This window comes from Microcebus murinus, chromosome 17, assembly GCF_040939455.1.
Source record: "Microcebus murinus isolate Inina chromosome 17, M.murinus_Inina_mat1.0, whole genome shotgun sequence".
Taxonomy (NCBI): Eukaryota; Metazoa; Chordata; class Mammalia; order Primates; family Cheirogaleidae; genus Microcebus; species Microcebus murinus.
In genome coordinates, this window is record NC_134120.1 from 45,035,079 (window position 1) to 45,048,510 (window position 13,432).

The 13,432-nt window shown below is 35.4% G+C and overlaps 1 protein-coding gene across 4 annotated transcripts in view; it reads right to left on the reverse strand.

The window, feature by feature from the left end:
* The window catches only part of RBBP8 (RB binding protein 8, endonuclease), a 125,292-nt gene that overhangs the window by 28,201 nt on the left and 83,659 nt on the right, over nucleotides 1-13,432 (reverse strand). For all 4 annotated transcript variants that reach the window (XM_075993596.1, XM_012746172.2, XM_012746171.2 and 1 more), the window contains exons 7-10: nucleotides 10,290-10,462; nucleotides 8,240-8,344; nucleotides 2,721-2,818; nucleotides 1,031-1,143 (exon numbers count right to left, since the gene is read on the reverse strand). In XM_075993596.1, coding sequence (XP_075849711.1) covers nucleotides 1,031-1,143; nucleotides 2,721-2,818; nucleotides 8,240-8,344; nucleotides 10,290-10,462 — 489 coding nt within the window. The remainder of the gene's footprint in view (nucleotides 1-1,030; nucleotides 1,144-2,720; nucleotides 2,819-8,239; nucleotides 8,345-10,289; nucleotides 10,463-13,432) is intronic.

Here is a 13,432-nt window from a genome sequence, read left to right on the forward strand (position 1 = left end):
GAGTAACTCCAAGAAACTAAATTCCTATGCTACAGAATTGAACATAAATTAAGACCCAGGTTGTCTTTAGCAGAGGAGACAGCTGTAAAAAGAACACTAGGTTTAAGTTTGAAGATGTGGGCTAGGTAAGATCTCTGGCTCTAGCAATTAATAGCTAATTGGCCATAGATAAGACATTTAACCTCTCGGGAGCTGCATTTTTTTTATATGTATCCCCTAAATGGGATTAATTGTAATATGGTGAGGACATATTAAATGTAATACCTGTATCTAAAACCCAAAAGCTCTTTTACAATGCAAAAGGCTACATAAGTATAGGTACAGCCAGCCCTTCATATCTGTGAAAAAACCCTAATTTCATAAAGTTCCAAAAATCAAAACTTGAATTTGCCATGTGTCAAATACTATGTTGAATCTATCTATGTGAATGAAGTGTCATGTCAGCACTGTATTAAGTATTATAAATAATCTACAAATGCCTTAAAGTATATAGAAGGATACGTGTAAATTATAAGCAAATACAATGGCCATTTTATATAAGGGACTTGAGCACCCTCAGATTTTGGTGTCTGAGGTAGGCGGCGTCCTAGAACCAATCTCCCATGGATACCAAGGGATGTCTGTATTATTAGTTAATGGATGTTCTGAAATTAGTACAAACAAGCTGTAACACGATCTTAGAAGCTCAACCATGCTTATAGATGCAGTCTGTACAACATCCAGTTTTTGGAAATATAAATCCAGAATAGATAACTGGGTCTTTAAAAGGGCAGAGTAGCAAGGCTGGGAGCTCTTAATTACTGCTTTATAAACATACAGAAAGTATCTAAAAATATCCACTTTTCTACTGTAATGCAAAAAAGGTCTCAATTGGCCAGAAACTGGGAAGACCTTTTTAAAAGTAAAAATTAATATAACTATAATAAAAAACTATATGCTGAGGGAGAGAAATGGTTTAATTATATGGAACTAATTGCGATGAGATCTCACCAATAGCTTATAAGTTTTCACCAAAGTGCCCCCAAATTACCTTACAGTATCTTCAATATTTCCTGTAGATTTCTCAAAAGGCTGTTTCTTGTGATCTCCTTCCAGACAGCGGTAGAGCTCATCACCAAGAGGGCTCATGGGACCTTGAGATTCCTTCAATAGTTAAATATAAAGCACACCCATACAGTGGAATATTAGCCATCCTTAAAAAGGAATGCAGTACTGACATATGCTATGATGTAGATGAACCTTGAAAATATGCTAATTAAAAGGCCACATAATGTATGATTCCATTTATGTGAAATATCCAGAATAGGGCAATCCAGAGGGACAGAAAGCAGACTGGTGGTTACCAGGGGCTGCAGGGAGCAGGGAATGGGAATGAATGTTTAGAGGGTATGGGGTTTTCTTTTGGGGTGATAAAAATGCTTTGGAACTAGATAGAAGTGGAAGTTGCATAATATTGTGAATACTAAACATCACTGAATTGTACACTTCAAAATGATTAATTTTATGTTATGTGAATTTCATCACAATAAAAAACATGAAGCACATTTTAAGTTTAAAGAGAAAAGCATCAATATTTTACATAAATATATTCTACCGTCTGTATATAAAACTCCAAATCCAAAAAGCATTATTAAGATGAGGGGAAAGGAATAGAGGTAATTATTTATACTGATAGGAGATGAATTTAAAAGAATCCTTTAGAGAGCAGTGCTTCTCAAACTTTAACATGCATATAAGTCAACTGGGGATCTTCTTAAAATTTAAGTTCAGCAGGTCTGAGATGCTGCATCTCTAACAAACCTCAAAAGTGATGTAGATGCTGTTAGCCTGTGGATCACACTTTGAGCAGCAAGTGTTTAGATTTCAGCTTCCTTAATATATCTGGAGTCCAAACTACTGACTTGCCAGGTTTATGGGTAGGAGGAATTAGAACCCATTAAAACACATTTAAAGTTCAAAGGTTAAAAACTACCCACTATGATTTAAGGATGGATTTAAAACTAAAAAGGACAAAAAAAAAATCCAAATATAATGAAAAACCAATTCGATTTTTAGAAATTCAACAGCAAGATAAGAGCACATATACAATTACTGATTAAAGCAAAGAACTATTATTTTAAAATTGTGTCCGAATAGAACTTTCTCTTAAGATTGAAGAATTCAGGTTTTCTATTTTCTGGGATTCAACTAAAACAAAAAAGTAAACTTGCCTGATGTAAGGAAGTACTAAAGTAATGAAAAGAAAATCATGGGGTCAATTTCGGATCCAATTTCTAAGAGTTTGATCTAACTGGACTGGCAGTTCTTGATAGTTCAAAGAATCCAGTCTGTTTTCCAAATCAAATCCCAGTTTAAAGAATGTGAAAAAGATTCAATAATTCTGGAATCAACCTCATGGTTTAGGTCTTCTTTTAGATGGAATGGGAGCTGAAAGGGATTAGGAGAGAGGGGGAAGGGAAGAGAGTTGACCAACTCTCTATGCCATCATTATTCCCCTAAATTTTGACTCAACCCATATTCTAAGAATTCTAAAGACCCTAGACTTCTGGGACTGTCTGGAATAGATAATATAAAAGGGTCTTTCTAACAATATTATTTTTTCTCTAGGCCTTTATCCAGTGATCTTTAGGTAAAATAATTTTTCTCTTGCTCAATTCTCTAAGAATTGACCTAAAAAGGCATAACAATTCATTTTATCAGCAAACTAAACAATTACTTACAGATTCCTCTTGAACACTAAGTCCAAGTGTTTCAGCAACAACTGCAGCTAAATTAAAAGATGACTTATCAGTGGGATAACTGCTTGTTCCATGTGTTTCTAAGCAAGAAAAAAAAATAAACCAATTATACAACTGTAGACACTAGATGTATAAAAATTACAAAAAAGGGGGCTGGGCTGGGCGGCTCATGCCTGTAATTCCAGAACTTCGAGAGATTGAAGTGGGAGGACTGCTTGAGGCCAGAAGCTCAATAACAGATAGGGCAACATAGCAAGACTCTGTCTCTATGACAAACATTTTAAAAACCAGCTGGGTGTGGTGGCACACACCTATAGTTCTAGCTACTCAGGAGGCTGAAGAAGAAGAATCACTTGAGCCCAGGAGTTTGAGGTTACAGTGAGCTATGATCCAGCCACTGAACTCTAGCGTGGGCAACAGAGCAAGACCCTATCTTTGAAAAAAAGAAAAGCCTCAGACAATCACTTTATAAAATGGCGCTAGACAAATTTTTAAATTTCATCCAAAATATTCAAAGTAACTACTGTACACAACAATAAGTTGCAGGTATTTAGTGTCTATACTTGTTAAACTTTTCAGCTAAGTTCTATTTTCTCAAAATGAATTGAATGCAATACATAGATTATTTTTCTTATTGCCACTGGGTGAAAAATCATAAAATGGGCTTACTGTAACCTAAGATACAGCATGAATATCAAACCATGTTTATATCTTTCATGAAGACAGTTTGTGGGAGAGATTTTCAGCATTGTATATTTTTCAACATTTAACATATATTTATACAGGAATCACCAATGTTCAAGTATTTTATAAAGTTTTGTGCATATAGTTTTGATTACTCAACAAGTATTTATGGAGCACTTACTAAGTTCTAGGTATTGTGTTAAGCACTAGATAAAAAGAAAAAGGTCTTGTCCTCAAGGAGCTTATGGGCTACAGTTGAAAGGTAAAAAGAGAAATGCAGTAGAATATGATAAACATTATAATGAAGGTACATAGAAAGGGTGATTTAAACATAAGGAAAGACTTCAAAATCCCCCTTGGAAATTTATACAAAGGAAAGTTATACAAAGTGATGCCTAAGCTGAACCTTGAGAGAAAGAGGAATGTGGCAGGTTAACTGGATTGGGGACAGAAAGTAAGATTCGAGGCATGTTTAAGGGTCTAGATAAGTGAAACAAAATTGCTTATTCAGGGAAGTACATGTGGTTCAATTGCTAGAAATCACATTGCAGAAGACAGAAGTAGTAGGACATGGGCCCAGTTAGGTTAGTTGGGGTCAGATTATGCTAAGAAGTTTAGAATTTATCCTGTAGACAATGAAGAGATATCTAAGAGTTTTAAATGAAGGACAGATGCAATATTTAGGTCAAAAAGGTAATTCTGGCTGTGACAGGATCACAGGGCAAGAAGCAGTCACTAATAGGTAAGAAGACAAGTTAGATTACTAAAACTATCTTGATGAGATGCTGATAGTCTACACTAGTATTAGGTAGTTAAACATGAAATGTCCAATTTGAATCAAAATTTTAGTTTATTATGTCTCAAACAAGAAGCAGTGCAATTAATCAAAGTATGTGCCTGAACTATTGACATGGTTTTGCCATCTTAACTGGTAGCATTTATGCCAGCAGCAAAAAAGCCCAGAGAGTGAGTGGCGATGAAATCACAAAAGACATTTTCAACAGCTTGTTGAGAACTGAATATTTTTCCTTGCAAGAAGTGGTCCAGAGCCTCGTAGTAGTAGTCAGTTGGTACAAGGTCTGGGGAATGTGGTAGATGACAGAGAGTTTCCAAGTCCAGCTTCTGTAGTTTGAGCAGCACTGTTTTTTGCAACATGTGATCCTGCAAAAGGATTGGCCTATCTCTGTTGACCAATCTCCACTGCTTAATCGCAAGCATCCTCAACATTTCATCCAACTGGTTGCAGTAGACATTTGCTATACTCAATCGACTGACCAGGTTTCATGAAGCTATAGTGGATAATACCACTGCTAGACCACCAAACAGACACCATTAGCTTTTTCTGATGAGTGTTCAGTTTGGACTGTATGCCAGCACTTCATCTTTATCCAATCATTTGTGCCGAACGCTTGCAACTGTCAAAAAGAATCCATTTTTCATCACACATAATATGGTATAGAAATGGTTCACCTTTCTGCCATGACAGCAAAGGCAAGCTTCGAGATGATTTCTCTTCTGATGCTCATTTAATTCATGTGGCACCCATCTATCCAGCTTCTTTACCTTGCCCATTTGTTTCAAATGGTCCAATATTGTTGCAATAGTAACATCCGACCTTGCTGCTATTCACACATAGGTTGAGATGGATTTGCTTCCACTATAGCTTTCAGCTTATCATTATCCACCTTGGTCTCAGGTCACCCACATGGTTAATTTTCTAGATTAAAATCACCAGAATGGATCTTCTTAAACCACTGACACACTGTGCCTTAATTAGCCACAACCTTCCCAAACACTCTGTTGGTATTTCGAGCTGTCTGCACTGCATTGGTTCCACAACAGAACTAATATTCAAAAACAACACAAATTTTTGACTTATCCATGGTTTCACAAAAAGTGCTCCAAAAAAAAAAAAACCTCATGAAAGATAATCATAAGCCAAAACATGCAATTGAAAGAATGAGGATGTACCTTTACAATAAAAAATATAAACAAGAAATGTCAAAGTGAAATGTAAGAGATATCAATTGTCAAATTTAGTACTTAAAGAAATCAGACATTCCATACTTGATAACCTAATACAAGGGGGTGCAGAAGAATATGTAAAATCAGTGGAGGTGGGATCAATAAGATTTAGAGGCTGTTTAGAAACAAAAGATGAAGAAGCAGTGGTCTAGGATGACTCAATGTTTTTTAATTTAGGCAACTCAAAGAGGTATGCATAGTGTCATTCACTGAGATTGTAAATACACAAATGAGGAGTAGGTTTGACAGGAAACTGACAAATTGGGACACGCTGAAGTTGAAGGATAGCCAGGTAGAGAAGTTCAACAGCAGGCAGATACAGTGGTTTGGAATCCAGGAAAAAAGTCTTGGACAGAGATACAGATTTGGGATTTATTAACATATGAGTTGTAACAGAACACACACTCCAGGTGAGGTTCCTTCAGTAAGAGATGGAAAGTGAGATAAGAACAGGCGTAGGACCATATATATTGAAGTATAGCAACACTGATACCTTTTTGCCAGAAGCAGTCTAATGTAATGAGTAAGAGAGAGGGTGTATGATTATTTTCTTTCTCTACCCTCCCTGCCCTCTCCTCCCCTTTCTTTCTCTCATGAGGGGCTGGGTAGGGGTTGGGGAGTAGAATCCATATTATTGTGGTTTGGGAGTGATGAGAATTAAGAAAGTAGAGATACTGAATATAGAACACTTTTTCAATTTTGAAGAGAAGCTGTCAGGTGGAGACAATTAAAAGAGGTTGTTATTTTTAAAAGATGAAGGATAACATATATGTGTACAAGAAAAAAACATCAGAGAAGCTGGAGATACTGTATAGGAAAAGAGGACAACTGATGGCGTAAAGTCCTGGCAGCAGCAGAAGAGATGTGCCTCTGGAGTGCTGAGAAGGAAGAATCTGCCCCATTTAGTATTATATACCCAGCACACTTTGCTAGACACAGAGTCTGTCTACACACATGCACATACACTCATGCACATACAAACATCCACATGTGCTAACATAAAATGACTTGTAGCTTTCAGAATATAAGTAATATATAATATTTACTAATATATAATATTTACTAATATAAAATGAGTAAGTGATTAACCCTGGCCAACTCTTCCAAGTGGGCTCTGGATCCCATCTCCTCTGCCCTTTTCAAGGATCTAGCAATTGTGCCCTTTCTCCAGAATTACTAATTTCCCCCCTTTACTTGATCATCCCACCAGCATAAATGCTGACCATGCTGTAATGTCCCACCTGAGAAACTCTCCCATGACTCATACTCCTCTCCAGCCCCTGTCCTGTTCTCTCTTCCTCTTTACTGTAAAATGCCGTGGAGGACTTGTTTATATGTGCTCTTTCCACTTTTCTTGTCCCTAGTTTCTCTTGAGCATGATATAGTCTCAGATGGTCACTATTACACCTTAACAATTTTTATTATGTTACTAGTTTAACCCTCAATGATCTCCATGCTTCCAAATCCAGCGATCAATTCTAAGAAGTCTTTGTTTCTCCACTTGGCTTAAAGGACATTACTTTTAGTCTTCCCATCTCACTGGAAATCCCTTCTCTGGCTACTTTGTTGGTACCTCCTCACTTTTGCAACCTCTAAATCACCACCTCAACGGCTATAACATTGCCTCCAAGGGGGTGAAGAAAATGGTTCTCAAGGAGCAAAAGAAATATACTCTATTTATGTATAAAGCATATATATACATATGTATATACAATGCATACAGTTATATAGCATATCTGTAGTATTAAAATTCCATGGGGGAAGTGAATAGAGAAAAAAATGTCTAAAAGGCTGGCGGTGGAGTGATAATGAAAAAAAAAGTTGAGAATCACTGCTTTACATATCATAGTTCCCCAGAGCTTAGTACTTGAACTTCTCTTCCCCATCTATACTCATCTACTTGGTAATCTCATCCAGTCTCATGGTTTTAGATACCATTTACAAGTTGACAATTTTCATATGTATCCCCATTCTAAACATCTCCTCAACTCTACCTGACATCTATTCACCCATCCAAAATATTTACTTGAACGTCTATTCTGCATTGCAAACAAAATAGTCTCAAAACCAACCTTCTGATTTCTAACCCTATCTGTACCACCAACTGCAAACCTGCTGCTTCCTGTCTCTTCCGTCTTAGTCAACGGCACCTCTATTCTTCCTCTTGCCCAAACCAATCTCCCTTCCCTTCCCCTGCTCCAGTCACACAGACTTCTTTAATGCTCCTCAAACAAACCACATGGCATTGTCACTGCAAGGCCTTTGTGCTCGCTGATGTCTCTGCCTGGGATAGCCTTCTCCCAGACATCCATGTGACTCACTTCTCTCCTCAGTTTCTGCTCAAGTGTCACATTAAGAGTGAGGGTTTCTAATATTCCTTCTTACTCTGCTTCACTTTTCTTCACAGCACTTGCTCCTACCTAACATATATTTATTTTCTTTCTCCCCCAAGTAAGCTCTATAAGGGCAAGGCTTTGTTTTGTTCAGTGCCTGGTATACGACAGACACTTAAATACTTGTTGAATGAATAAATCACCATAAAGTGATTTAAGTAAAGAATTTACTTAAAATTATAAGCAATTCATATTAACAAACATAGGGATATCAATATGAATTAATAATAGAATAACATTACTTTCCAATATGAAAAAGACTTCTAAACAACTAGTAAGATAAACAATATTATATGGAAAATATCTTAAAAATATTGTCTAATTCAGACTGCTGGTCACTCTTGCCCACCAATAACCACAAATTTTAAACTTATAAAGTACTCTCAGTATCTTGCTTACTAGCCATTGGAGACTGGTTTTGATCACAAGTGTCAGCTACTAGAATTTCATTTTCATTAGGATTATGCTGTGGATGAGTTGAAGCCTTGGAAACTTTTTTCAATTCTAAGAGAAAAAAAGAAGAGAGATTACATAATAAACAATGATGAAAAATAGCATCAAAGTATTGTTATTTATTATCTGTCTTTAAATGCATTACAAGCACTATTTTATTGACATAATTTTCATACTCTAAGAAATAGGTTTCTTTAGTTTCACTAAGAAACAAAGCTGCAAGTTAGAACAATGGTATAGAGAGGACTAAAACAGACAAGCTGCTTCTGACCTAAGTCACCTAGAGTAGCAACATTTTAATGTTCCTTTTCCATGTGTATTTGCTATAAATCAGCAGGTTAATTTAAAATGTATACTGAATGATATATCTCTACAATCTTTGTTTTAGAATTTTTATTTATGGAAAGGAAACCCTGAAACATGTTTTATCAGAAATCATTCTAGTACTTAAGGATTTAATTCAAAGAAAATCAAAAGAAGGACAAAGTAAAGGAAACTAGAGCTTTACTATTTATGACTTGGAAATAACATTGAAAAGCCACTATTTTATGGTAAACAAGCAAGGGTGCTTAGAGAACAGGGAATATTAGTCATTAAATCATTTAAAATTTTAAAATAATTTACATGGCTCAAAAGTTATATCTTAAGACCAAATTTCAGATTCCAAGTAAAATATAATCAGAACAAGATTAAAACAAATTAAGTTTCTAAACAGTTAAATGATGCTCTCATACAAAGAGGAAATAAGCCAGGAACATTTTTATTGGATATAAAATAAGACTTTCCTTACACAGAAAATTGCTGTGATATTCTGGATATTCCTATATATGGATTTAACATGATCTAAATTATGCAGATGATTATCTGTAATGATTTGTCCTGTTTAACATCAGACTGAAAGGCCAATGAATATTCATTCTAGATGTATGATCTTACGTTTTAATTTAGGTCCTAATTATGAGTAAGATTTTTAACAGTTCTTTTGTTTTCCACTAGATGGCGATGCAAACTCATAAAAAAATGAGGAAAAACTGCCAATGTTCCAATGTCAAAGAATAGGATCTGTTTATTCTTTTAAAGGTATACCGACTGTTGACAATTTATTTGCACTGTACAAATATTTCTACAATATGTACACCCGCCCCCAGATGCGTTCCTTGTTACACATAGTTTAGGTTAAAAATTAAAGTCTTTACCATTTACTTTAGATTAATATTAAAAGGAATAATCTCTGTTATCATGTCAATTTCAGGACTATATGAAAAGGCAGTTTCAAAGCATTTAGTAGAAATAGTAAATTGGGCTGGAATTAGAAACATGCCACTGATAAGCCAAAAAGTAGACCTATTATAAGGTCATTTTTTATTACCACCAATTCCTACAAATCATAACAAATAAAAATAGCCAGTTAAAGACAGCTCCAACAGTGGGAGTACCTGTAGGCAACTCCTGGAAAGTATAAAAGTTTAGAGCCAGAAAGACCTATATTTGAATCTTGACTCGTCTACATACCTGACAGTTGACTGTAAGTTATTTAACCTTTCTAAGCATATCTTTCCTCATCTATAAAACAAAAGAGCTGATAGCTGCTTTACAAGTCTGTTATGAGACTTAAAATATAGCAATAACGTATGCAAATCACTTGGCATAATACCTGGCACACAGGAAGTGGAAAGTAATGTTAAGTTCCTCTTTCCTTCTATCCCATTCAGATATACTTGTATACATATAAGAATATTTTTAAAAGAAAAAGAAACTATTATATTTATAAAATACGGCATTTACCTATTTACCTAGTTATATGAGCAACATAATCTATACATAGCACAGGTAGACAATGCACTCTCAGGCAATTTACTAATGGAAGTTAAACTCATAGTTGTACCACGGGTTACCTAAACAATGACTATCATCTTTCTACTAGAATGAATAATCTAGAAACAGACGAATACTGTTTTACAAAACCAGATATCTGAAACACAACTCCAACTCTTACCATTTGTACACACAGAATGCTCCAATTTATGTGTTTGTTCTATGTATCGGACATGGAGGTTCTCCTTTCTTCGTAGCCGGTTAATGCCAGAAAATGAGAAGGCTGTTATTGGTGAATCTGGAATAACATTTTCCTCACATTCAGGTTCAGTTACTTGATGCTGTTGATCATTCCTAGAGGAAAATGACAATTGAAAGAAAATCAGTTCAAAAAATATTTATTAAAGTATCTACTATATGGTATGGAGCTATAGCAGAACACAAATACGAAGTTGTAAGAGATATAATACCTTGCACCTAATGTTCCAAATCTAACGATTAGAGGGGTACGAACATGATTATAGTACCAAGTGGGAGTAATACTATGAAGAGTGAAGAAAGTGTACCTGGTGGCACTTAAGGCGAAATTAAAAGTATTTCAAATGGCAGAGAAGATCAGCAGAGGATCCACATAACTTGAGTAAAGGCATGTGGTTCTGTGTACTTGTGTTGGAGGACAAGCTAGAACTACATGAACAACCTTGAGTAAATGTGCACATAATTTAGAAATCAAGAGGAAAGGAATTAAGGTTTTAGAGCACAGATATAATGAGACAATCTAACAGCGGTGTGCAAAATTGGGACAGAAGGAAAAGAGGCAAGGAAATCAATTCGACAGTGGCTATAATGGCCCAGGCAAGAGCTTCTGTGGTTCGAACTAGAATATTATTAATGTAAGTACATATGGAAAGGAAAGGACCAGTGTTAAACATTGTGGTAGTAGAATCAGCATGACTTGGCAAACAACAAATATAGGATGAGAATTACCAACATCTGTTGTGTGTTTATATTACCAGGCACTATTTAAAGTGCTCCATGTATCAGTTTAGTTACCACAAGTCTCTGAGGTATTATTACTTTCATTTTCCTATCCAGGAAATGTAAATATAGAAGCTTAGTCACTTACCAAAATAGTAAGTAACAAAATCAGGATTTTGGTCAGACTCTAGGGGCACTTATCATTAACCACTTGATGTGTTATCCTTAGTCTATAAGTAGGCTTCAAAATTTGAGTTTGTCAGTGCTTCTATCCAGGCTCCTTTACAGTCGGCTCTCAACAGCAGTCACAAAAATACTATTAAGACTTAAGGCATATCAATTAAATCTGACTAAAATCCTGCTATATCTGCCCATTTCACCAAAAACACAAGCCAAAGTCCTTTGAATGATCCACAAAGACCCTATGTGACTTGATCGTCCCCCTCACCCATTACCCCTCTTTTCCTATTATACTCTACTCCAGTCACTCTCTCTTCTTTGAAGTTAATCAAACACACCAAGCATACTCATACCTTAGGTTCTTTGCTCTAGTGGTTCCATCTGCTTGGAATGTTCATCCCCCGCCCCCTTACCCCTCCCAAATCTCCAGAGGACTAAATTACATCATCTTCTTTCTTTGCTGGAATTTAATTGTTTAAAATTGCAACCCTCTTTCCACAATCTAGTACTCCTGTTCCCTGTTATTCTGCACTATTAACTTTATCCATAGCATTTACTGCTTTCTAACATAGTATGCTATTTATGTCTATTGCTCACCTGTTGGAAGGTAAGCTCTAAGAGGATAGGATCTTTGGTTCACCGACGAATCACAAGTGCCTACAATAGTAGGCATACAGTAGATTCTGCTTAAGAATTTGTTGAATGAATATGAGACATTCCCAGATTCTACTAGAGAAATAAATTTGTACAGATCTAGGCATATGTTCTTGCCTAACTCAATTCAGCACCAATGGCACCTAAAGATTGGGTTTGAACTGAATTGTGGTTATTAAGTAAAATAAAGTTAATTGACTTTTCCATCTCAAACCATCACTGACTTCATTTGCCAACCAATTCTTTCCAGTTTGTCAGGTGCTTAGGCTTTATATCACCAAACCAGTCCTTTTATATCAATCTGCCATTATTATTTCCACACAGAAATTTTATATAAGAATTTTATCAACTATGACCAACAGAGATTTTTAAAAAACATTATTTAAAAGACAGAGGTTGATTTTTTTCCTAACAAAGACTTCCACTTTAATTTCCTCGATAATATCAATATTACTTGTGGGCTATAATCCTATATTTTACACAAAGGAACAATCTTCAGAGCTAATAATTTTTTAAGCTTATTTTTAATTGAAAAATAATAATTGTATATATTTATGGAGATACATGATATTTTGATACATGTGCACACTGTGGAATGATTAAATCAAGCTAATTAACATATCACTTCGCATACTTATCCTTTTTTGGTGGTAAGAACATTTAAAACCTACTCTTTTAGTAATTTTGAAATATACAATGATTATTAATCACTGCAATAGATCTGTGCAATTCTGTGCAATAGATCTAATATCTAATATTTAATCTCTTCCTGTAATTCTATTCTTATTCTGGAAAAATGAAGTAAGCTAAAGTCACATGAGTAAGCCTTATAAATTAATGGAGTGTGAAATCTATCTGAGTTAGCTTTAACTAATCACGTCACAGCCTGTTTGCCTATTAGTCGTAAAAATTCAGCCTAAAACGTGAATGAGTCATGAGAAGAAATTGATTTCCTGGAAGAGTCAATGTAGAAGTAGCTGGAATCACAAAAGGAAAAAAAAACAAGAACCTAAAAAACCCCCACAAAACTAGCGTAGAGGTAGCAAATTAAGTAAACAAGTACAGGCTTTGTCCTCCTTTGTCAAAAAGAGAAAACAAAACAAAACAACTTCCATATGTTAATCAAGTTTATTCTTTAAAACACTGGGTCTCACTCTGGTTTTCTGAGAAAAGTTAAGAGTTCATGGCACAGCTTTTGGTTAAATTAATTATGCACACTTGGTATCCTCCTCCTTTCACTTTTCCTTTTGAGGGCCTGAGAGTAAATTTTTTTAGTTATTTGTGCCTTCCCCCCTTACATTCTTGTCAAAACTGTTTTAGTTTCCCCCCTCCCCACAGACCTAGAAGAGTCCAGGGTTTCCAGTCATAAGGAGTCTGTAAAAAAGTTGTTAATATCCAGCTTTTTCCCTCTCTAGTCTGAAGAACTTGTATATACTTTAAATTTAATGAAGTATTATAAACCATCAAGTTTATCTAAATGTTCTGATTTTCAAAAAAGGGAAGAGGAAGAGT